The 25,134-nt window shown below is 39.0% G+C and overlaps 1 protein-coding gene across 1 annotated transcript in view; it reads left to right on the top strand.

Moving 5' to 3' along the window:
• NOC3L (NOC3 like DNA replication regulator) overlaps nucleotides 1-21,188 on the top strand; it is a 22,661-nt gene extending 1,473 nt beyond the window's left edge. Inside the window, exons 2-21 of the mRNA XM_006035554.1 lie at nucleotides 2,314-2,521; nucleotides 5,242-5,368; nucleotides 7,199-7,356; nucleotides 7,461-7,523; nucleotides 7,928-8,058; nucleotides 8,719-8,880; nucleotides 9,709-9,802; nucleotides 10,126-10,301; nucleotides 10,706-10,834; nucleotides 13,418-13,549; nucleotides 13,946-14,026; nucleotides 14,914-15,014; nucleotides 15,484-15,556; nucleotides 15,649-15,712; nucleotides 15,815-15,886; nucleotides 16,649-16,830; nucleotides 17,245-17,373; nucleotides 18,533-18,630; nucleotides 19,170-19,254; nucleotides 20,658-21,188. Of these exons, the coding sequence (XP_006035616.1) occupies nucleotides 2,314-2,521; nucleotides 5,242-5,368; nucleotides 7,199-7,356; nucleotides 7,461-7,523; nucleotides 7,928-8,058; nucleotides 8,719-8,880; nucleotides 9,709-9,802; nucleotides 10,126-10,301; nucleotides 10,706-10,834; nucleotides 13,418-13,549; nucleotides 13,946-14,026; nucleotides 14,914-15,014; nucleotides 15,484-15,556; nucleotides 15,649-15,712; nucleotides 15,815-15,886; nucleotides 16,649-16,830; nucleotides 17,245-17,373; nucleotides 18,533-18,630; nucleotides 19,170-19,254; nucleotides 20,658-20,789 (2,397 nt within the window). The 3' untranslated portion in view covers nucleotides 20,790-21,188. The remainder of the gene's footprint in view (nucleotides 1-2,313; nucleotides 2,522-5,241; nucleotides 5,369-7,198; nucleotides 7,357-7,460; nucleotides 7,524-7,927; nucleotides 8,059-8,718; nucleotides 8,881-9,708; nucleotides 9,803-10,125; nucleotides 10,302-10,705; nucleotides 10,835-13,417; nucleotides 13,550-13,945; nucleotides 14,027-14,913; nucleotides 15,015-15,483; nucleotides 15,557-15,648; nucleotides 15,713-15,814; nucleotides 15,887-16,648; nucleotides 16,831-17,244; nucleotides 17,374-18,532; nucleotides 18,631-19,169; nucleotides 19,255-20,657) is intronic.
• The last annotated feature ends 3,946 nt before the right edge of the window (nucleotides 21,189-25,134 follow it).

Genomic DNA, 25,134 nt, shown 5'->3' with positions numbered 1-25,134 from the left:
GCGGGGGTGTCTCGGGGAGCGGGTCAGCTTTGCCGCGGGGCCCGGCCGGCCTCGGCTCGGGGGCGGCCCCTGGGGCGGGCGGGGTCAGTGCGCGTGTGCACGCGTGTGTTCCCGGCCCTGTGCGTACAGCGTGTGTATGGGCGCCCGGGGGTGTGGAGGTGTGCGCTAGCCGGGTGACCAGCTGGTCCCCTGCTGAGTGAAGAGGCCTGTCTTTTCTTTTTTCTTTTTTGAATTAAAATATATTTCTAGAGAGAGTTATAGATATACATTCTTTATCATAAACTTTCCATCACATACCCTAAAACCACATTAAGAAACTTTAATTAAGAAACGCTTCCTGTTACAATAAATTCAGCTACTCCCCTGCACCCCCCCTCACCTACCCAAGTGATGGTCCTGTCGTCCAAACCCCGGTTTGGGGTTTACGGTCTTGGTTCATTCACTGGCCTTGTCGCTGTCACTTCCACTGCTGCTGATCCGGTCGTAGTCCTTCTCGCTGTCTCCAGGTCCAGTTGCATTGCTGTCCTCTGTGGCCCTGCTACCGGCAAACATCCTCCGCCTGCACCCGGGCTTCAGATGTTTGCAAAACCTTTGGTGGGCATCCTACTTACAGGCCCAAGCCCAGAGGCTTGGGGTTCGGATGCCCCTGAGTTTTGCTTGTCCTTAGCCATAAGGCCCTCGGAGCAAGCAAGGGAGGAGATTCCCATTTCCATAAACTGGGTTTAAAGCTGCTGCACCTTGGCAGGTCCTGAGCCACACCAGAAGAGCAGTTCCCCTGCAAAGTGGTTTGGGAAAACTGCCTTCTTGGTCACAGGTACATGGTATGTCCCCTGCCAGGTTAAGGAGCCACTACGTTTGTTCTGAGACTTTGAGGCCAAGAGCAGAGGGGCTTGTCAGCACTGGAGGCTGGTCTGGGAGGGGGCAGTTGAAGGCAGGAGAGAGGAAAGGAAGGACCCAGACTCTGCTGCGCACTGCAGGGACGGGGTGGGGGAGCCAGGAGGCTTGGGCTCTGGACTAAGAATCCCTGGGGCCCGAAGCACCAGCCTGACCCCCCACGAAGGAAAGTAGCTGCTGTGGTTGCCAAACACAAAGCCAGCTCCCGATGGCAGTGGCAGTCCCCCAGCTGCATCGGGGTGCTGCCTGCTGGGACACGGCTGCGCCTGCAGCAGAGCCGTCACAGCGGGAGCTGCCTTGTCGTCCTGTTTCTGAATCGGAGCTTTCAGTCCAGATGGTCACGAAACCCATCTGCCGGGTCCTGGCTGGCAGTAAAGGGCCCGGGTTCAGATTTAGGGGTTTAACACCAAATTTCTCAATCGGGTGGAGCCAGAAGCTTGAGAAAACAAACTGTGGCTGAGGGCTTTAAGGTGAGCAGAGGACCCCACTCGCAAGTGCGTTCAACTACAGCAGAGTGTATGACAGGGGAAGAAGGAACCCTCACACAACCTTAACGACTGCTATAACTATTAAACCCCCAAAACTAGTAAAAATATTACACATTAAACACTAATTGAAATATCAAACAGGCCCTCTACACGAGATGCTGTCTGAAGCTATGGAACTGGCTACCGTGGAAAAGAAATGTAGAAGGTGTTGTATTGGTAACACTTCCAGGCTCTGGCCTTCCATGCACATAGAGAAGGATGAGATGAGATGGAAATAGGTGGGCTCAACCTCAGATGTGAAGAAGCAGCTGTGGCTGATAACCATCTGCTTTGGTCTCTGGGAGAAAGGAGCAAACATTTGTAATGTTCCCTTTACTGCCCCCACAAAGCTCTGAGAAACCAGTCAGTATTTGATGGTCAGTTGGCTTCAAAGGTTGTCAATAATTTTAATAATGTGGGTATTTTATCCTGATTCATCACTAGAAACAGATCACATTCATATCAATAAGGTCCTGGCTCTGTATTCAGGTCTAAATTTAGACAAAGGGGTGGGGGGTGGCTAGATAATCCATGAGCCTTTTCCAATAATTTTTCTTAAAATAGGGACAGCTATAAGATTTCTCTAAACCAAATTATTTTTTGTGTTGGATATGGCAGTTAGAGAGCTCGAACTGTTAAAAGTTTCCGACAGATTATTGTCCACCTTTCCATGGAGGTGAATGCAGGTAATTTCATTTAGTAAAAATGGGATAAACTTGAAATTAAGGAGAAAGAGTTATGCTTAACTGCAGTTTATTTGATAGTAATGACAGCGTTTAACTTGTCCTTTTTAAAAAACTTCATCTTTGGTATTAAAGGAAAATCTCACTCATTTTAATCAGAGTAAACATGAATGACCCAGTTCACTGATACTTTTTCTTTTGGTTTCTAGAGAAAAAATACAAAACGAGTCCCAAGTTTTCGCAAGTTGCTGAAAACTAGTAAAGTCAAACTTGACAACAAGTTAAAGAACAAACAGTTTAAGCAACAGAGCACTGCAAAGAAATATCGAAAAGAGCAAAGGAAGCTAAGACAAGCTGTCCGAGATGTGATCTCCAAAACACCTGCTCCATTGGAGGAACACACGAAAAAACATGCAGGTAATTGTTGGCCTGTTTGTCAGGTAATGAATTTGTCAAAACTTTAGATGCATTCATTATAGATGTGGGGACCAGAGTTACAGAATATTTTCATGCTTCACCCTAATTTGTATATCAAGAAACCAGAGCTAAATCAATAGCATACAGATTTTTCTTTATTCTAGGACTTAAGTTAGTGAGTATGTACACATGTGTTAGTGGGTTTTTTTATTTTTCACAACCAGCTCTTCAATGCAGTGACAAGGGCTACTTGCGTGGTACATAACAAAAACATTTTAATATGCTTTACATATGATATTATGCTTTACTGATTACATCAGAGCCTGTAGCACATACTGCTTGGTAAGGTAGATTGCAGAAAATGGATGAAGTTTGTGTTTCCCACTTTAAAACTAACATGCTTAGATATTGGCATTCTGCACTTTTAAAAAAAATCCCAACTTCTCTGATTTTTCTGTTTTTATACTTCTTTGTGAAGAGTGTCAGCATTGATTCAGGTCACTGTTACCCTTTGGGCCAGTATATTTGCAGTATTATCTTTGAGACCAACACTGTTCACATTTCTGCCTCTTATTCCAGACTATTTCTTGTGTCTATTCTTTTTTCTAGCTGTTGGATTTGTATATTTCTATAGACAACTTCAGAAGCTACATTGAGCCTGGGTTTCTAACTGTACTACCCTCTTAGGGAGCCTGTGAGGTACTGTACAGATAACCAAACTACTTTAGATGTTAGAAATGTTCTACACTAAAAACATTCTAGCTGTGAAATCAAGGAACTTGCAGGCTAATTTACCCTGCAGTCTCCAATATGAACAATGCTGTTAGACCAAGCTCACTTATCACTTAAGCATGCCAAAACTGTTTACATAAATTTCTTCATGATATAACTTGCACATGATAGCTTGCTGAATACCATATTTTCTCACATATACCCTGTACCTTTCCCCCCAAATGCAACTGAGGAAAATTACAGTGTGCATTACATATGAGGAAAAGTGATCCCCATCGGTCCAGAAATTTGATGGGGAGAGTGAAGAGGTGGCAGCATTAATTGCTGCAGCTCCGCGAGTAATGGGAATGAATACTGCCACTGCTCCCCCCCCATACACCACATTTCCAGACCTAGGGGGAGCCCCCCTCCTCATCCAGGTGCTGGATTGGGCTGGTGTTTGGGGTCAGACTCAGTGCACCAGTTCTGGGGTTGCATGCTAGATCAAACCTGGTATTCCAAATCTGGGACTGTCCATTGGCTCCAGGGCCAGACCCAGCACATGGCTCGAGCTGGTGGGTGGTCCAAGACTTGGCATCCTCTTGGGCTGTGCATCCCCAGACCTGCCACATGGGGTTGGACCCACCATGCAGGATTGTGTCTGCTTCATGGCCCCAGAACTACTGTGCAGGGTTGGAGTTGGCACGTAGCCCTAGACCCAGCATGTTGGATCAGTCAATGAGCCCCATCCAGTGCACTGGGCTGGCAGGAGGCTCATCTCCCTAGCTGCTGCTACCATGGTACTTAACTTAGATAAGGTCTTTTTTCTTTATGGTACCTTTTGAAAATCAGCCTGTTTTATTCAGGGGCAGGTTATATGTGAGAATATACAGTATACCCATACCAGTTTTTATCTCCTTTTAAAAAAAAAAACGCACTGTCTTAATGGGAGAAATAAAAGACAGGAACAAGTTAGGCATGAGTTCCTAATGTGACCCCTTTCAGGTGAGACCATTTGTGTAAGTCAGATGTATTTGGCATGCTAGGGATGACTGCGTCCTTTTAAATACATAGGCAGTGCCTAGCCTTTGCTGACCTCTGGATAGCAACAGTGAGCAAGTAATGTATTGTGAATAACATCACACTTCCGTGTGAGCCTCAGTTTAGACTTTTTCATTTTCTGTGGCTGCAAACAATACTGGAGAGTGTCATGATAACGTGTTGGTACAGATTAGGTTCCATTGTATTAGATACTAATCATGGAATCGTGAAGAATGTTGCTGTGATTCTGAGAGTGCTTGTATCTGTAGTAGACTAAGAAAATTTGTGTGTTCAAGAGCCCCAGTATATCTCTTAGCAGAAGACTTCATAGGTAGGGATCTCCATAAATTATACCAGAAGTGCCTCCTGCAGCAGCTTCTTTAATGTTTTCATTTCAGTGTTTGTGCCCCCTCTCATCCCCTGCCCCTGACTGGAAGAAGGATCCCACTGTTTTAAATAAGCTGCATTTTTTGCTTCCCCAGTGATCAGCAGCAAATGGCCCAGCTGGTGGGGCCCCTCCACCAATTCGGAGCAGGGGCTGTGGGGGGGGAGGGAGTGGAGAGAAGCAAAATGAAAAACATAAAAGGAGCCTCTGTGGGGGGCACTTCTGGTGTGATTTATGGAGATCCTTACTCATAGGGTCATTCAAGCCAGATAGAATGACAGTAGGAGACAGGCAAAAATTGTCCCGTTGATCCTTGAGATTGGGGGTTGAGCAATAAGCAAACAACGTATTCTCATATATACAGTAAGTTGTAGAAGCACAAGGTAATCTTCTGGGATATGTTTGATGGTCAATTAATGTTAGCAAGACAAACCACACAGGTAAAGTTTAGCCCATGTGAATGTTTGCAGGACTGGCGTTAACGTGTGGAGCTGAACAGATGTGATGGGTACAAGAATGGTCCATTTCAAGTTTGTATATGTGTACAGCATCTTACAACTCCATCCATTGTCTTCTGATGCAGCTGAAAAAGTAGAGGAAGAAGAGGAAGAGGAAGCTCTTCCTCTGGACATGATGGATGAAGATGACCTCAAATTAATGGAAGATTTGTCTCAAAAAGCATCATTTCTAACCAGAGACCTCTCTTCTAGGTAACTGTTCTCTGTTATTCTTTGCAATAAATTGGCAGTAGTAACATTAAAAATTCCCAGGAGATTTATTCCAGTTGTATGCCTGGGTGTCTTTAGTTTTAGTGTTTACCTTCTTTAATAAAGTGCAATCAGAATACACTCACCAGCACTCCTGTGGCTAAGCCATAGATACTGTAGCAAGATACTATCTCTGCCAAGTTTTCATCTCTGCTCCTTCATGCAAAGCAGATGGAATTTCCCAGGATCCAACAATTTTTTGATTCCTGTGTATAATAGAGGTCTTGTGTATGATAGAGGTCATGTGCATGGGCTTCTAGCCATTGTCTCTTAAATATTTTAGTAAGTTTCACAGTTTCATAGTAGTTTGGGGTCAGAAAGGACCTGAACAGATCATCTAGTCTGACCCCCTGCCGCTGGCAGGAGCACACGCTGGGATCACACGACCCCAGACAGGTGTTCGTCCAACTTCTTTTTGAATTTACCCAAGGTAGGAGTGAGGACCACTTCCCTAGGAAGTTAATGATTGTGTGAGGGACCTTTGTGTTCTTTTCAGTCCCAAGGCTGTGGACACATTGCTTTTGTGGCACTTTGTAATGCTACAAAAATAGAATGCTATGAGGTGTGCACACTTGCAAAGCCTCTGGCTGGAATGCTACATAGTCCCCTCAAAGGTGTGCTCTGCAGCAAAGAGCTGGAAGGGGACTGCACTGTAGTGTCTCCAGTGCCCAGTGATAGCCACCATGACAGCAGCTGAAAGACAGCCCTGTCATCTGTTGCTGTCTGATGGCAACAGCTGATTGGGCTGTCTGCAAGTGGCAGCAGCAATGGTTAATTAGACAGTCTCTGCTGCCTGATTAGCCATTGCTACTACTGCAGCCTCATCAGCGTCTGGCCTAGAAGATGTTGCTTGGGTGACAGGGTAAATTGCTCTGAGTATAAATGCTCAAGTATAAATGAACTTTAACCAACAGCAAATGTACACACCAACTTATGGTAGGCTATAAAAGAAGGTGGTACATGTTATTAATGCTGGTCCAGTCAGTGTGGAATAGCTTATGAACTTAACATAAGAACATAAGACCTGCTATTTACTGGGTCAGACCATGGGGACAGTATCCTGTCTCGCTCCTTGGCAGAGAGTGGATGCTAAGGATATGAAATTGGGGCCTTTTTTCTCTATTCTGCACTTCCTGGCCTCTTGTATATTTGGGCCAAGATCATAACCATTTTGTTTAATGGTAGTCTTACTAATGTGGTTTTCATAGTTCTAGTGGGCACTGCCTTCCATTGCTAGGATTTATTTACACCCAGCGGTTGCAGTTTATCTTGCAGCCCCTTAATGTGGACACAGTACTATTGAAAAAGCTAAACAGATAAATGCTTTTAAATTGATGTGTCTTCCCATACTAGGGAATTACACCATTTACTGCTTTAACTAAATCAGTGCAAACACTCTTGAGTAGACAAACTTTTAACATCAGCTAAGGGAGTAGTGGAATAACTTTGAAATCATACAATAACTGAACTCGCTTCTTATGCTAAGTTAACTATTATTTTTCACATCTAAGTTTATTTAAAAAAAGTTGCAGCTTTGTAGGCATAGATTTTGTTTATAATGAGGAGAGTTTGTATGACAATTCATAAAACTGTCGATTTTAAAGTGGTAACTTCAACTGACAGACTTAGAGTAAATTCACTCAGATGTTCCAGTTAATGAAAAATTGCATGAGTTTAAGGTGTGGGTGTTTAATCTTGACAGCAGACTTCTATTTACAGTTAAATTCTTTTAATTTGTTGATGACTTGATTGAGTCTATCTTGCATCGTGTAGTGAACCCATTCATGCCAAGAAACGAAAACAGGAAAGTGTGATTGACAAATATGAGAAAATGCCAAGACGCATGCACACTGAGCCGGAAAAAGAACTTATCCATCTGCTTCCTATCAAAGACAAGACTGGCATTATTCCGCAAACCATGGAAAAGCCAGGTAAGAAACAGTCGCAGGAATCAGAATAACAGGGCAACTAAATATGTTGTGTTTTATTTATTTTGCCTGTTGTCAGGTTGCAAATATACACTCTGTTCTTGCAGTTATCAACATTGCACAGAATGAAGAGGAGGAAGAGGATATGGAAGAAATGGAGGTGTCAGAAGGTAATCAAATGTCCTTATTAATAGTTAGACATATTAAAATGAAGTACTGTTCAAAAGCAAATGGAGTTACAAGACTGCCTGTAATTTGACTGGCTGTAACACACTGGGTTTGTATATTGTCATATGGTATGATAGAGAGAACCACTTTCAAGTTTATAGCAGACATGTGCTGTTTCTTTTTATAAATGTGAAATGCAGGTTGGAGGAGGTGAATTGAATCTTGTAATAGGTATAAACCACAGAAAGGGTTTTATACAGCTGCATTTATTATATGTAGTATATTTTCATATAGCATATGAAATATATAGATCTGGATTTCACCATGCTACTTGTTAAGTGACAACTAATGTGCAGAAGAAGTGTGGAGACCCTAAGGAAAAAAGCTAACTGTTAATTTGTTCCAGTATCTAGGGAAGAACCCCTGCCTTTACTCTCTACTGAGGAACTACTTGTTCAAAGGAAAATAAAGCTGCAGGAGAAGAAAACCCAGATTGCAGGTCTAGCATCTGCCATTCTGTCTGACCCAGAAAATAATGTAGGTAATATTAGACTCTGTGGGTATGATACCGCAAGTCAATCAGTTACAAAGTTCTGAAGTAATCAAGCAGTGGCAGAGTCTGCAATGTGTCATGCACCTGTGGAAGAGCCACAAGCAACAGAAACTCCATGTTTCCCTCTGCAGAGTTGAGGGAAATGTTTGCTTTTATCATGTGTACAGAGAGTCTGGTTCCATGTAGCTGTCTGATTCTGTCCAGACCCTTCAGTAGCTGGAAACTCCATGACTGCCTTAGATCTGTCTTACACATTGGGAATGAGACTCCCATACTTCTGCTCTGTTGACTTGCTTTGTTCACAGGGTCCTAACCCTTAGGCTTTGCTTGCAGACTCATGGTTAGATTCTTACTTAGTATTTTAGTATGCAGAAATATTTTTCTATCGTTCTTCTTAAGGTTGCAGTGATTTGGTAGATATAACATTACTGAACTATTTCATTGTGGATTCTTTGGGGTTTATTGGCTTTCCTCGTACTTAATAGGGTTTATTAATCCATTGTGTTAGTGTCACTGCACTATAACGGTTTTGTTTCCTAATAGGGTGCATTCTTGTTCCTTCCATTTGCATAAAAGTGTACAAACTTATTTCTGTTTGGTAGGTAACTCATAATTGATCCTTTCACTCGTTTTTCCTTGAACAGATTAAAAAGCTGAAAGAGTTGCGTGTCATGCTGATGGAACAGGACCCCAGTGTGGCTGTCATTGTTCGGAAGCTGGTCTTGGTTTCTTTGATGGAGATATTCAAAGATATAACTCCTTCTTACAAAATTCGGCCTTTGACTGAAGCAGAAAAAGCTACAAAGGTTAAGCTTCAGGTTTTTTTTATGCAGTCTTGTGAAACCTTCCTTGACTTTATTTCTGATGCTAAAACAGATGCTTAATTTTAGTCTGTTTTTTGAACAAATGTAAACAGTCATTTTTAATGCTAAGCAGAGTCTTAAGTTCTGACTTCTAGAATCTGTCCAGTTTGTTAAAGTACAAATGTATGGTTAGATGCTAATGATAAATTGAGGGAAATAAAATATTAAACTTTGAGAGGACTTGTTGATACCATTTCCCAAATGTTTTATGCATCCATCTTTTAAACCAGGTGGATACTAAAAAACCCCTTTGGGTTAAGGGGTGTGTGATACATATATAATTTTCAGCAATACTGCAAACACTGGAACAAAACAGCTTTCCCTATTTGACATAGGGAACTAGAACAAATTGTAAATCACTGAAAGTTATCACAAAGAATATAATTACTAAAGTATCCAGAATTGGCTCAGATCTTTGTGCCTGTATGTTTAATTAACCAGTAAACAACTATAGGATACCTCATTCTCCTGGACTTGTTGTATAAGGTTGCTTTAAAAGGTACTTTTCAATTGAGGTGGCTTTTAAACTAATTTCAAAAAGTTCATCACATCCCACTTAAAACCCTGCTAATGAAATAGATCTGGTGGGGAAGACGGGAGACTTCTTTTACATACCAAAATTTACACAATAGTAAAGACAGAAGTTATCTTAAATATATCCCTAGAAAAGCCCTGGCAAATGAACATACATCTCAACTTCGGTGTGGGAATATTAATTAATTGCAGTACTTAACAGTTTTAAAGAAAATCTAATCTGTATTATATTTGCAGGTTAAAAAAGAAACTCAGAAACTAAGAGAATTTGAAGAAGGTCTTGTGAGCCAGTATAAATTTTACTTGGAAAATCTGGAACAAACAATTAAAGGTATAGTGTGAGTTTTCCTTGTTTCTTAATGTACATTTCTAGACAGAAGATCTTGATCCTGCCAACAGTTACACCCATATTATCTCACTGAACTCAGAGCTAGTGGCATGCATGAGGTTATTCAGATGTTTGAAGTATTGAGGCCTAAATGTTTCTATTCAGAATGAATACTGCTCTCTGCATCTTTTATCTGACTCGTTCACAGGAATCTGTATACTAAGATTTATTTTATTGAACAAAATATTAGGAAAACTAACAGAAAATTATTCAAAGTAAAGTAGTTCCCGTGAGTTTTCCACAATAACAGAAGTCATTCTTTATAGACTGGAAGCAAAGAAAGCTGAAGAAGAGTAACGTGATCTCATTAAAAGCATATAAAGGTCTGGCAGAGATTGCAGTGAAATGTCTCTGTGAGCTGCTTGTCGCACTGCCTCATTTCAACTTTCACAATAACATTATTGTCTTGGTTGTACCCCTCATGAATGACACATCAAAGCAGGTGAGCATAGTTATTATTTCTTATGATTTTACCAGAAATTCTTTATGTTTGGTTTTGAAAATTCATTTTGAGGCAACCATATTGCTTGTATATCCCTTATCAGTATTTTACAGTCTTCGCATTGTTTTTAAATATTGCATTGTCACATCTTGTAAATTTTGTCATAAAAAGCATAGCTGTAATTGATTTTACAATCTTTGTACTCTCCTATGCCATAGGAAGGGTGTGCGTGCCCAAAAGCTTGCAAATAAAGCAAATTTTTTGCAACTATCCAGTTAGTCTGATAAAAGATATCACCTCCTCAAGAGTTCTGATTATTTAGTTGTAACTGAGAAACAACTGTTGGCACAAGTTGGTCTCTTTCATATTGCCTCTTCAGAATAAACATTTTAGTTAACTTTCAGATTTCAGAAATGTGTTGTGAAGCAGTGAAGCAGCTCTTTAAACAAGACAAACTTGGCATTGCTTCCCTGGGTGTAGTTAAAGTAATATCTGGTCTAGTGAAGAGCAGAAATTATGATGTTAGACCTGAGGTAAGTGTATTTTGTTGTGCTTTTCTTTTGACAGTATCAGAAAATGCAAAAAAGTAAGAAGTAGAAGTAAAATGATCTAACTTCTTCCCATTGCCATGCTGTATTTCATTACCTTCACTGAGCCTAGAACTAGCTTAGGGCTTTTTGACTTCCCTTAAAACAAGGTGGGGGGGAGTCTGTTTTATATTTCTTAACTTTCTGATAACTCAGCATTTGTTTTTTCCTAAAAAAGGGGCAAGCAGTCAAAATATTGAACATTTTCACAGAATGAAAAGTGCTAAGAAAATCAGTTTAGAAATCATTTCAGTCTGTCATGAGATACAGTCTTCCTGTGATGTCACAGCACCTCTTAACCTTGCTGTCTTCTCTCTCTGAGTTTCTGTCTTTGATCCACCATGCTCATGTGATCTCATAGGGCATTTCTACACATGCGCTTTAATGCACGGTAGCCTATTTTATTGCTCATTAAAGCATCACATTAAAAATGTGTGATTACACTAATGTGCAGTAAAATAGACTACTGCACATTAAGTATCACTTAAAAACCATGTGTGTTCTTTACTGCGCATTGAGGCAGCCTAATGCATATTTATTTAGTACCTCACATTGGAGATATTACATTTAATGCACATTAGGAAAAGCGCCTAAATGCATGTGTAGATGTGCCCAAAACATGGCACCTGATTTAGTCAAAGGGAGGACACTTCAGTGTATCATCTGAAATGTGATCCAGACAGGAATCCCAACATATAGGAAAGAATAGAGGTATGAAACACTTAAACTGTAACTTTTCTGGGGTACCAGAGCACCATAGATAGAAGCAGCTTGATGTGATAGTGAATCAGAATGTAACATTCAGTTCACTTCAAACTGATATTTCAAACTGACTTGAAACAAAATCCCTCTTCAACTCTCTCCCTTACCCCAGCAGAAATTGAGAACATATTACCAAGAATTTCCAAAAACTTAGGTTTTATAGGAACTACATTTTCTGTCATAAATCATTTTGATGAAAATTTCCTGATACACTAAGGATTTTTTGTTAGTGTGATACATAACTAAATGCCTCAAGTCTTGTATTGCCAGACAGTATCTAGATGGAGTGGTCTGGGTATGAAGCTAAATGTGGGAGAGATTAGGATTGGCTGGACAAGAAGATTGAAATGAGGGACTTTGGAAGTGTGTGGAGGTTGAGGAGCCTGGAAGTGATAACAAGTCTGGCTGAGAAAAGTCAGGAACTGGATTGAGGAACTGTAGGGAGGTGAGGATGCATTCTCAACTGCATCCAGAGGCCAGGGGACAAGAGGGACTAGGTTGGCAATGAGACAGGTTGGAGGGAACACAGGAAGAAGAGGTCATATTTGGAAAGTAACAATCAGAAATGCCTGTTTCTGGTAGAGCATGCTCCCCTTCTGGCTGGAGTCAAAGCTAGGATTCGCAAGACTCAAATATTTGAGGACCCTACTGGGAAGGTATGTGTCTCATGTCCCTTCGGTGGTCCATATGGTTGTTAACTATAATCCTTTAGCTGAAGAGGCAGGAATCTGAGTTGCTGATCTGGAAGTACTAGCCCTGCTGATGATTTATAGGTTGCATTAAGGTTGCAAAGTCAAGCACTCAGAAGCTAAAATAGCCAAGAATTAAGATTATTAGTACAACCTTAATGTAGCCACTATGGGCATTTGCATCATGATACAGCCTTTAATTATCCAGTTGCACTGAACCCTGCTTCATTCATTGCATGGGATGTATGGTGCAGTTAATGAGCAAATGTTCAGTATTTTATTTTATTCTCCTTGTTCCAAGTGTAACCATACACTATAGTTTATTAACTGCACAGTATTCAAACCTTACTCTGAGTGAGAATTACTTTTTCTAGGGCTTCAGGAATGCTAATCTAGATGCCTGTGAGATGAGGAGTTTATTTAAAACCATTTAATGAATGATGAAGTTCTGACATAAATACATTTGCATCAAAAGCATCCACTGATTTTGAGAACCTAGTTTGAGATGTCTAGTTCCTGATTTTTTCAGAATATTTAACACCATAGCTGAAAGTTGAATTCTCATTGACTCATTGAAGATATGAATGTCTGATACACTGCAGATCTGACTGAAGGGCTCAGATCAGGTGCCAGTGACCACTTGTGAAAAGCTAGTTTATTCAGTTTGTCTGACATTGAATAGGAGCACTGTGGCAAATGCAGGGATAGATTCTGTTCTCTGGGGCAGCATTTGATGGCTTTAACTCAAGACCCTCCTTTCTCTTCCTGCAGTTCCCAGCCAACTCCTGCAACAGCTAAGGGAGTGATTCTGCAGACAAAAATCTTGACTGCACAACTCTGATTCACTTGATTTTGCCACTTCAGCATTCTTTGAACATAGCTGTCTTGGTGCATGTGTGTTTAGTCAATGTAAAATAAAATACCATATAGCACAGCAGCTACAGTACATGGAATATTATATGAACACTTGTTTCTTATTTTCTGGTGGCAGGTAGCTGCTAAGCTTCTATCATTGTATTTACTGCATGTGCACACATTTGATCCCAGCCACTAAATATTTTAGTTATTCTCATTTTAGGTGTTAAAAATATTCCTTCACTTAAGAATTAAGGAAGTAGAAATGAAAAAAGACACAGAAGACATTACTGCAAAGAAAAAATTTATGACCTTTAAAGACAAAAGGAAAAATCTTTCCAGAATGCAGAGAAAGGTATGATTTGTGCTTTCTTATCATCTGCTTGTAGTGCACGCAAAGGTTTACCTTAATTATTTCTTGATGCTGGTAATCTGGTTGCCTTGGCAAGTATAGTGTGCATCTGGTACACAATGAAGGATTGAGTTGATCTTCCTAATTCTGTCTTCTTCCCCTATTTAATTACTTTCCAGTGCTGCAGATAATACCCCAAATGTAGTAGTTTGGGAGAAGGGGTTATTTAGAAAAGTAGTTACTCTTCTGCCATCCTTAAAGAAACTTCAGGCCACTCTACAACTTGCATAGGGCCATAGAACCCTGATACAGAAGGGAGCTCCGGACTCTGGGTTTTCAGGCTTTTGGGAAATTAATTTGCCAGAATATTTGATGTCTTAAAGATAACTGTATTTTCAGTGGAAGAAAGCAGAAGAAAAATTGGAACGAGAACTCCTGGAAGCAGAAGCCTCAGAGAGTAAAGAAAAAAAACTGAAACTGGTAGGGAATTTCAGAAATTCCTTTCTTGTTGCTGCAGTTATTTATGTAAGGAAATAAAATGAGACCTCTACAGTCTAATTTGGTGGCTTTTGTTTGGGACATTGGTTCACTGGGTAAAGCCTGTAGTAACAGGCTGGTGATGCACAGCTTCTCATGCATAAAAAACATGGCATGTCCAGGTGAGAGGTGGGATGGAGTCACATCTTGTAATGAGCAGAGATAGCTGTGCCGAGGTGACTGAAATTATTACAGCACTTGTGCAGAGTAAGCAGAGGGCAGTGACACCAGCCACTAAAATGACAGACCAGTCTAGAAAAGGCATTCTAGTAAGGTACAAAAGTGAGAGTACTAGGATCTGTCCTTGGGCTTTCTTTGGCATTTCTTAGAAGAGTGCTGCTGTTAGACACCAGACCAGAAGGCTATGATGTCACCATTCACAGAAGTTGTATAATACTGATCTCAAGGTGCTGGTACACGTGGAACCTGACACTACAGGCTCAAAACACAGTTCCCTTAAGGGTGTACAATAGTTTAGGATCTGTTCACTGTCACATACTTCCTTTCATTTATTTATATTTTCAAAGCAGTCCCTGGTGATGTGGTAGGTCAGATTTAAAATTAGAAGCGTTGTTTGTTGTTTAGCCAAATATGGAAATGTTGCCAATTTTTTTTCCCTGGAACACAGCCCCATCTGTTCACTTCCCAATATGCAACTTTATCCTTTAAACCAATACGTATTGATTATTTCATGTCAAATTTTGGGATAGCTATGCTTCTAATTCACATTTTTTTTGGAAGAGTTGTTTAAGAGTAAAAGGAAAGTTTTGAGTTTGGTAATTCCTGGTTCCCTTGCTTATTAATTTTATTTTACATACTTTTATCCACAGCACACAGAGACCCTGAATATAGTATTTTTAACGTACTTTAGAATACTGAAGAAAGCACAGAAATCGCCTCTTTTGCCTGCGGTGCTGGAAGGTCTTGCAAAGTAAGAGCCATAAATTAATGTTTTTCTACATATTAAAAAAAATAAGATGATGAAAAGGTGTTTTAAAAATACTTTGAGCACTTAATGTAAGATAAATAGAAATAAACAACCCTAAAAAAATCCTCTTTTTGTACTTCTTATGTTTTTCTATCTTATGTCATTGCCAAAGCAGGGTTTAAAGAAATACTGTTTGATGCACAAAGTGATTGTGCATCATTTATTCTAGTCTGCTTCTAAAGAAATTGAAAATCATTCTTTGCTCTAGTTAGTACAGTTAAAGTTGGTGGCAGGTTGTGATGAATTTTGGGGGTGAATTATCAATTTGTGGTTAGATGGAGAAGTGTTAAAATAGCAGATGATGAAAGTATGGCTTAAAGATTCAGTTTTTGTTGGGTTACTTTAAAAGAGTTTTGCAGATAAAGTTGTATAGAGGTAAAAAAAAAATAAATAAAAATTCCTCTGATTCTAGGTTTGCTCATCTGATAAATGTGGAATTTTTTGATGACCTGTTGATGGTTTTGCATTCTCTGATCGCCTCTGGTGTAAGTTAAGCCTTTTCCACCTGCACTGATTTGATATTTTCATAAAATTACATTTTACCTAGTGCCTATCAGCTGTTCTTGTGTATTTCCAGGACCTAAGCTATCGGGAGAGCCTTCATTGCATTCTCACTGCTTTTTATATTCTTTCTGGTCAAGGTGAGATCTCTTTATAAATAAATAATTTATAAATAAACTTCATTGTTTTATTTGAGTTGATATATTTGAATAAAGCTATGTATGTGGGGTTATTTTAAACAGGTGATGTTCTTAATATTGATCCTTTGAAGTTCTATACTCATCTTTACAAGACACTATTTAGGCTACATGCAGGTAACGTATTTTAACACCTGAATGGATATGATGCTTATTTTGCTTTTTTGCATTAGTCTTAATATATTATATCAATTTTAAGATATTTTTTATTCTATGCTTCTAAAATGGGTGGCAGTCTCCTGTGGTAGTGCCGTGTTTATTAACTTAATGCAGATAGTAATAATTATAATTGTATTGCATAGCACCACTTTCAACCAGTGCCATTTTATTAGGGACTAGTGAGTGACCTTGCCTCAGCAACTGATCTCTCACATTAATTGGTCCTTTGCAGTTTATATGTTCTATAATTACATTCTTAATAGGCACTTTAGATATTTAGAATTTAAGTAGTAAAATAGATTTAATTAACTTGTATTGACTGAGAAGGAGATCAGAAATGAACTGTTGAGTTGGGGGGTGTATGTGATACTAAATCGTATAGTATGTATGCATTTTTAAAAACATATAAATAATTGAAAGAGTAATTGGTGCAGTTAGGACCAAAACATCCTTCATAATTTTTAAGCTTTTTTATTGCAGTAAATATAGCGTTAGAAAGATAGTATAAAAGGAGTCATAGGTATATTTTTTCTGCCTATAGCAGGCATAATTTTATAAAACTGGCTGAATGGTTTTCATCAGGATGTTAATTACTGAGTTTAGAACCATTTAAGCTTTAGTACAGTGTTCAGAGGCACTAATATCTTATTAATGTCCTTCACAAAGCATTTTTTCCTGGAAATGGGATTTTATTTGTTCCGTTAAAATTCTATTTTTAAGGCGCAACAAATGATGATATGATAATAGTGCTTCAGTGCCTGGATGTAATGCTTGCCAAACGAAGAAAACAGGTTTCCCAGCAACGAGCCCTGGCCTTCATAAAGCGACTTTCCACGCTTGCTCTCCATGTCCTTCCAGACTCCAGTGTGGGCATCTTAGCATCCAACAGAGTGTTGATGCAAGTAAGTTTTTGCTGCAGTAGGATTGGATTGTTGTTGTAGCTGTGATGGTCCAGGCAGAGTATAAGAGGCAGGGATTCATGCTTTATCTTTTATTGAACCATTTTTGTAGATGAGAAGGTATTGGACAAGCTTTTTTATATACCGGAGGAAGGGCACTTGATGTCTGAAGGCTTGTCCAACAGCTCTCCCAGCAATACAGTTGGTCCAGCAAAAGATAACACAAAATCCTTGCTTCTCAGACTTTTATTTTTTTTTAATTTTAATTGTATTAAAGAAATGATTTGAAGTATCTGAAACAGTTTTGATTTACCCAATATTTCCTTGAATACTGCTCAGACTGATAGTGTGAGTGTTATATTTTATATTTAACTTGTGTATAGAATGTAACCCTTTTGCTGGTGATGGTGTTAACAGACGTTCCCCAAGACAGACCTCCTGCTAGACAATGAATCTCAAGGTAGTGGACTTTATCTCCCAGAACTGGATGAGCCGGAGTATTGCAACGCTCAGAATACAGCTCTGTGGGAATTGCACTTGCTGAAGGTGAGTTGGCTGGATAATTTGGGGATCTGGCAAATTGTTTTGTTACTTAAATATAGAGCTAAGGTATGATTCTTTTTTCTTAGCAGTCTGTGGGCTTTAGGACACACCCACATCAGGATGCCTACCTGCTTTAAATGCCTACCTGCTTCCTTAATAGTGGTTGTAAGGGCCTAAATCCAACGTGTACGTAATCAAAACCCTTCTCATCTGCCACTTTAAGCATGGAAAGCTTGAAGTCACTTTGTTCCTAAGTTTCCACCAGAAAGTTCCTTGAGTACCTTCATGTGTGGCTCTGGGCCTGTATCCTGATGGTGCTGAGGGACTAGGCATCTCATGCTTAAGAGAGATTGAGATCCATGAATTAGGTGGAGGAATGTCTTGTTTGCCTATGGGACCTTATGCGGTGGGACACTCTGAGCACACCCCTAGAATCAGGACCTGCCCAAAATGCAGGAGAAGGGCTGGGGACCCCTATTTCACTTTACAGTGTAGGGTTTTCATGGAACTTAAATTAAGGGTGAATTGGGGGAGAAACTCTCCCTTTTAAAGTGGATTGATTTTTAACAGGTGAGATTGAGAGCTACATTTGAAATAGCCTGTAGTCTGGTGGTTAGAGCATTCAGTTTAGGACTAAGAGATCTGGGTTTATGTTTCCTCTGGCAGAGTAGTGCTTTGAAACCAGGCCTCCCTCATCCTAAGGAGTGAAGACGGTAACCACAAGGAAAGGTGGGGCCCCACGCCTCTAGTTGGGTGTTAGACCTTGTCTCCCTAAGAGAATGGCCAGGTAAAAGAGTTGTACCAGCATTAAATTGTCCTGTCTTATCACATGTTACAGTGAATATTATATTAAATGGAAAATACTTACTGTGAAAGAACTGTTATTCTGTAGCCCTGGCTACAGCAATATCAAAGAAGAGTAAGATTAACTATGGTGACCTGTGTTGGGGACACAATAGCTGTGTGATTGGTAGACCTGTGGGGTTGACTTTTAGAACACCAACTAACCCTTGTGTTCAGCTCTCATGCTGAAATGGGAAAGGGGTTTACACACCAAAAGTTTTCTGTTGAATCTGTAAGTGTAAGTATAAGTTTGCCCTGACTGGTACAGTACACATGTTCATTTCTTTGTATCTCTCACCAGCTACCCTTTTTCTTTCAGAGACACTACCACCCAACTGTGCAAAAGTTTGCAGCTCATCTTATTGCTGGTGCTCCAGCTGAAGGCTCAGAAGCTCTCAAGGCTGACTTGAGCCGAAGGTGAGATGCATAAGTTCTTTTGAAAAACACAGACTGGTAGACCAATGCTCATTCTGGTTTTATAATTTCCCAGGAATTCAGTTTCCACGCACTTCAAGAAAGTGAATTCTGAAGAACAAAAACACACTGGTTCTTTTATAAGTGCAAAAGATGAATGCTGTTTTTCCAGGGCCTGTTGCCAGGATATGCAGAGGGTAAAAGTTCTTTGTGTGGCAGGTAGTGCCTGCTGGGACCATTGAATCTACAGACCCATCCTCTGTGGATTCTGATTTTTCTACCTGTAACTCAGCTGGGTATTTAAATCACTATAATAATTTAAGGGCATTTTCCTTGCTCTTAATTTGTGTCATTATCTTGACTCTCCTGACTCTCTGATTTATATCACTTCCCACATCGTTGTTCAGTACTGTTGGGCATGTCTCTTTTGCAACATGGAATTTTCAAGCACATTACCGTCAGTTCATTTAGTTTTAAAATGAGACTCTTATGGAAATACACATACTGCTGTTTCCTTAATTGTGTAAAACATGTGTTTATAGGTCTGCTACAGAACTTTTTGGGAACTATAGTATGAAAGGAATGACTTTCAATCCTCCTGTTGCCTCAGTTACACCCAGAAAAAAGGTAAGGTCCCTCAGCATCCTTTCTGATGCATATATTTTACAAATAGACACTGGAGCTTGGGGCTCCCTTTGCTGCAGTCACGAGCAAATGTGTTTGTTTTGGTTTTATACCCAGTGCGCTTTCTTAGCTTTTTACTGGGACCAGGTAATAGTGGCTATAAAAGAGAGAAGCAAAGTTTCATTTCCCAGAGTGCCAACACATGTAGTAACAAGAGTGTTTTGTATTTCCTTTTTCTGATCTTTTCATACTTTCCAGTGATTCAGTGCAAGTTTGTCATTTTCTTTAATGATTTTGTAGAAATGCTTTCTTGTTTCAAAAGTTGGAGGTGGCAGGATGGCCAAGATCTGAGAGCCCTGGGTTCAGTATTAACAAAGAGAAAATGTTGTCCATCGTTGCCAAGTTATAGCTAAAAATATATAAATATTAAAGCAACCCAACACTGGGATGTAAAAAGGGATTATGTAGCAGACCTCAGTGTAGGACATGACCCAGCTGACAGCTCCCACTGAATGTCCTGCGAATGCCCTCCCCTCAAAAATGATACTTGATTCTGATTTTACTCTTGTGCAAACGTGGCAACTATTAACCTCATAGTTAATAGGGCTCTACTGAGAATGTAATTCTAGTTGTTATTTCTGTCCTTTTGTAAGGCCTTCTAGGTTGTTTGTCCCTCCTAGAGTCAACAGCAACTCTGGATGATAGCACCAGCAATGTCAGATGGATGTTGAAGAGTAGTAATCAAATGAGAATGCCTAGCACATACTATCGTTTCAAATCAGGCATTTGGAAGTGGTTTTATATATTCACGTGGATCACATCTATGACATTAACTGTGTGGGAGGGGCTTATACTTGTTCCTTTATAACGGGGGGGGGGGGGGGGGGGTTATACCTGTTCCTCTAACAAACTTTTAACAGTATCTCAGTTCTAGCATGCTGTGGTCCACTTGTTTCTGACTGTCTTCCCTCAGTCCTTATGACAGCAGACTTATATTCAGTCTCTTGACTTTGCCCAGGAATGGGGAGTCTGAATCAAGACACACCTTTCACCTTTATTTCTACCTTTGCCTGATTTCAGACTACTTCTTTCATCCTCTCCTTTGGGCCTGATGGCCTTTGTTCTCTTGTATTTGCATGTAACATCTTAACCCAATAATTTTTTAAAGATTTATTAAAAGTATTGGATTAAATTCAAATGGCAGGTGTGATTTTTGTCTGAATTCATAGCAAGAGGTCAGAGTGGTAGGCTCCCCTTATTTACAGAGAAGGGAAAAATTTCTCTGCCTAGAAAACAAGTCCTTTCTCTGTAAGTGATTTCAAGAGGGGAAGGTAAAAAGACACCTCGAGAAACCACCACTTTGACTTTACTGAGCTTTATACAATTTACCATTTTATTCATTTCAGGATAAATTTTCACCAGGCAATTCCTTCCTGCATGAAGATTTGAAGGAACTGATTCAGGCACATCTCAGCCAGCCTTCTCTTCATAGAACTTTGGATTTTGCTAAACACTTAAAGGAATCATCTATATCATAAGTAGTATAGCCAGCGTAATCAGTTTCTTAATTGTGGGAAGAAAGTAGTTACAATTAAGAAATTGATACTAAACGTCTTTAGAGGATTTCCTATAAACTCTTGTTTTGGAGCTGGTAATGCAGTGCAGTGCTGAGGTACAGAGTAAAGCAGTGTATTCTGCACTGACCATTCTGGGGTAACTGGACTGCATATCTAGGTTTCACTCCCCCAAAGAAATGTACAAGCAAGCACTCCTGGAGGCAGGCGGGGCTGCAAACAATTGACTGTTAACTGCTTGACGATGTACACTATTGTGATAATTTTTTATTATGGAATTCTTTTTTGTAATGCAGTATGTAAATCTATATTTTGTTAAAGGTCATTGGCTTATGTTGACAAATAAATATATTTCACAAAATAGTAATATGGGACTGAATTCTTTGCTGTTTATATTAAAATGCCTTGGGAATCTTATGTCTGTGAGCAGTAACTAATGTGCATTTATGTACTTATTTTTTCTGACTGGTCCTACTCATGAATGTCACCCTTTCAGAAGATTTTTATTTTTTTACTGTTGTTTTCTTTCACTGAAATCCTTCTGGTATGTACCGGTCCACTGGAATTCTTCGTACTTGGGCATCCCATTCCAAAGGCTGAAGGGATCCTACTCTATTTTGATGTTTTGGACATTGGTGAATGAAGCATTCATTGATACCTTCAATAAACCAGCACCATGGCAAGGATTCTGGAGAGGCTCAAGGCAAAGATTTAAAGCCTTAGAGTACTTTCTACTACTGCATTTGATGGGTTGGCTTAGAACAGAGGTTCCCAAACTGTGGTATGCATAACCCTAGTGGTACACAAGACATCTCTGGGGGGTACATGGGAGAATTTGTGTAATGGTGGATTTCATTTTCATTATAATAATATTTGGCATTCAAGGCGTTAAAATACAAAATGTATGCTGGTAGGGGTATGCGGGCAGCTGGTAAATCTGGAAGGGGGTACACAATAAGAAAAAGTTTGGGAACCTCTAGCTTAGAAGCAGCTATGTTTTAAATCATTTTTTATGTTAGCTTTTTCCAGATAACATTTACAATACATGAAATAATCTGAAAGTGAAAGTCACTGTTTACAAAGAACTGTTCTGTAGCATAGGCCTGTTACAGATGCAGTGTGTGATGTATCCCACTGAGGCACTGTTTCAAATCTCTGCTGTTTTTTCCCATGCGCCAAACAACCTGCAGTACTTTGAAAGTGTTTGTTTATTTTAGGACCTAATTTGAGGCCTTTAAATGTTACTGATGTAAATAATAATATATATTAACTGTGACATTTTGTAGGAAGCATTTTTTTATCACCATGCCATTAATTTTCCATCAAAATAACTTAAATAATTCTAGATAATACAACACAAATGCACAAAGATCTTATTTTTAAAGTACATTTTTGTGAGTGGCCTTAAATTAGATCTTAAAATGTATTTTTTCACCATGTAAACTGTTTGTAGGAGTAGCATTTGTGCAGGGGGTTGGACCAGATGACCCTTGAGGTTCCTTCAACTGTGATTGTAAAAGGGCCTGTTTAATATGTGCAGCATTGTACAAAGTGTGCTCCATGCGCTTTTTACTTTCTGGGTAAAATGCCTCTCCTTAGCATGCAAGTAGCTCTGATTCTTTAGTTCTTAAATTACTCCAGAATAGTTGTGGTTTTAAGTTCTAAAATATTTAGAATGAGCATCCCATTACCAATAATTTTCTTGATTTGGAGAAGCAGAAATAGAAATCAACATCTCAAACCATTTATTCTTCCAACATATACAAATACAAGTTGACTTTTCAAGTCGGCATAGCGAAAGTAGTCCAGGTGGAAAGTCAGTTTTAAAATACAGCTTTATATAAATTCAAAACTATATGAAGACTGGCACAAAGTACTTTTCCATTGTCAAAAAGCTGTTGTATTTTAAAGTAGTAGAATGAAGACAACAGCACAAATAGGAAATCAGTTTGAAATATCCTATATATATATTGGATAGAGAAATATTTACTGCTGTTGCATTTATTTTTGTTTGCATTTTATTTATTCACTTCACTAAATATGAAGCACTGTAACACTTACAAAATATTTATCATGGACAGATGACACTTCACCATCATTACATCTAATGGGCTACCTTGAAAGAAATTTAAATTTTACAAGACTTAAAAACAACAAAGTGAAAAACAATAAACATCTGTTGAAGCTCAGCTGCATTGTGAGAGCTAGAGCTAAAATTGTTCAGACTAGACACTGCTTCATGCAGAAATTAAAAGTTACTGATAATTCTCTTTTAAAAAGCTTAATTGTGAGTTTAAAGAGAATGTAAACTTAGAATGTTTAAAGACTTCCATATTAAAATATTTTATTTTTCCTAACTTGAAAGTGGTCTCTAGAAGCAGGTCACTGTCAAGAGATGGTTAGTAAGATACTCCCAAGCAATGTCAGTGGTAATAAAACTACAAACAAAAGTGATCTAGGTTTCAGTATTTAAAAATCTGACAGTATTTTATATTTTTTTAAGCCCATATTTTTGAATGGTCATAATAAAAAAAAAAACTCCACTGAGCGCCTGCCCATGTTCTAATCCAATTCTGAAAACCATTGTGTAGCTATAGAGCCAGGAGTTCGAGATACCAATGCTCAGTCCTGGATATGCATTGATGTTACCACTCAGTATAACTAAAACAAATATATACAAGCATTGGTAGGAAAGTAAAATGTTTTAAACTAGTTTAATGAAAAATAAAATGTTTTCTTTTCAAAGTAGCAAGGAGTGTGTGGTTTTTCAAATTTGGACTGTGTATGGTCAATCCTGCTGCTGTTTGTCAGCTGCATGTTTCCGGGAGGTATATACAGTTCAACCTTGTTATAAATAAATCCCATGAGACTGAGCGGTAAGTTCTTTAAAAGAGGCTGTTCAGTTACAAAAGCATTAGTCAATGTGCTGCATCATCACAATGAAAAATTGGGTTCCTGCTGTTTAAAGGGTCTATTATTTGTGCTGGATTTACTTTTTTTTTGCAACTGTGATATAAAAAACGAGTTCCTGTAATTTGTAAGAAAGAATAAGAATGTATGTGTTTAATTTAAACCCACAGGTTCCCATGACCAGGCACCCAGCCTGAAGTGCAGAAGGAGACAGAACCAGAAATGTTTATATGCCATGACATGAATCTTGAAGAAAGAAATCCTTTGGGTAAGCAAGATCAGTTTTACTATTTATCCCACAGCTCAGTGTCAACTCTACCTTTGTATTAATAAAAACATTAAAAAAGCCTCTTTAACACTTAGGCACTATTGCTATACAGTCTTTTTTAAGGGACTGAATGCTTCCCTCTGATTTCTTCTGTCCAAAAATAAAGAAAACACTGACCAAAAAATGCAGCTGGTGGCTGGCTGGTGACTCTTTAAAACCAAACTAAACAACACCATTTATGTACATTAATGAGGGGGGAAAACTGGAAATTACATTAATAGCCTCACAAAAAATATGCCTGCCCATCCTCTAAATAAATGCATATTAGTTTTAAATGTATTAGCAAAATATTAGGATGTTCTTCTTGTTGCCATGATTGTGCAGCAGTGTAAGTAGCTTTTATTCTTTGGCTGATTCATGACAATAGTGCATGGCTAACTAAACCATCAAAGGAAAGTGTCTTTATTAATAGATCACACTTTACACTTCGCTAGTGTGCGCTAATTGGGAATAGTGTGAATCCATCACTTCTTTAATGGTTACCAGGTGTTAGGCTAGTATTTTACCTGCTTTATATGTTAAAACCTGGAGAGGGTCACCCTCTTTTTCTAACTCTAGCATCAATGGGAACTGAAAATGTTTGAAATATGCCTGCCCATGGGAGTGCTCTGTCTGCCAGATCTCTAGTAAATTAACAGATGCTTCTCCTAGCCCTGTGCTGACACTAATGATAATATTTCCCAGATCCTGAAGGAAGGAACTAGTCATCTTTGAAAACCGGTTTTCATTGCCATTAGAAATAGGGTTAAAAATCCATTAACCAAATGGAAAAGTGTAAAATCTTTACAGGAAAAAACAGTCATGCTTGAAAAGGCATTTTTCAAACAATAAAGGAAAAAAAAGTTATAAACAGTGTGAAACTGCCACTGTGATAGAAGTGGAAAAAAGACTTAGAACCTCTAAAATAAAATAAAAAATCTGACCTTCTTCTGAGTTATATCCAAAGGTCATATGAAAGTTACAGTAGTTAAAACTGCGCAGTCTATCAATACAAATGTGACCCAAAAGAAAAGGCAAGGTACATATAGAACTATGCATGATTTGTCACATTAGCATTTTACTTGTTCTCAG

Source organism: Alligator sinensis, unplaced genomic scaffold (genome assembly GCF_000455745.1).
Source record: "Alligator sinensis unplaced genomic scaffold, ASM45574v1 scaffold472_3, whole genome shotgun sequence".
NCBI classification, from domain to species: Eukaryota; Metazoa; Chordata; order Crocodylia; family Alligatoridae; genus Alligator; species Alligator sinensis.
This window is presented reverse-complemented; position numbering and strand designations above follow the sequence as displayed.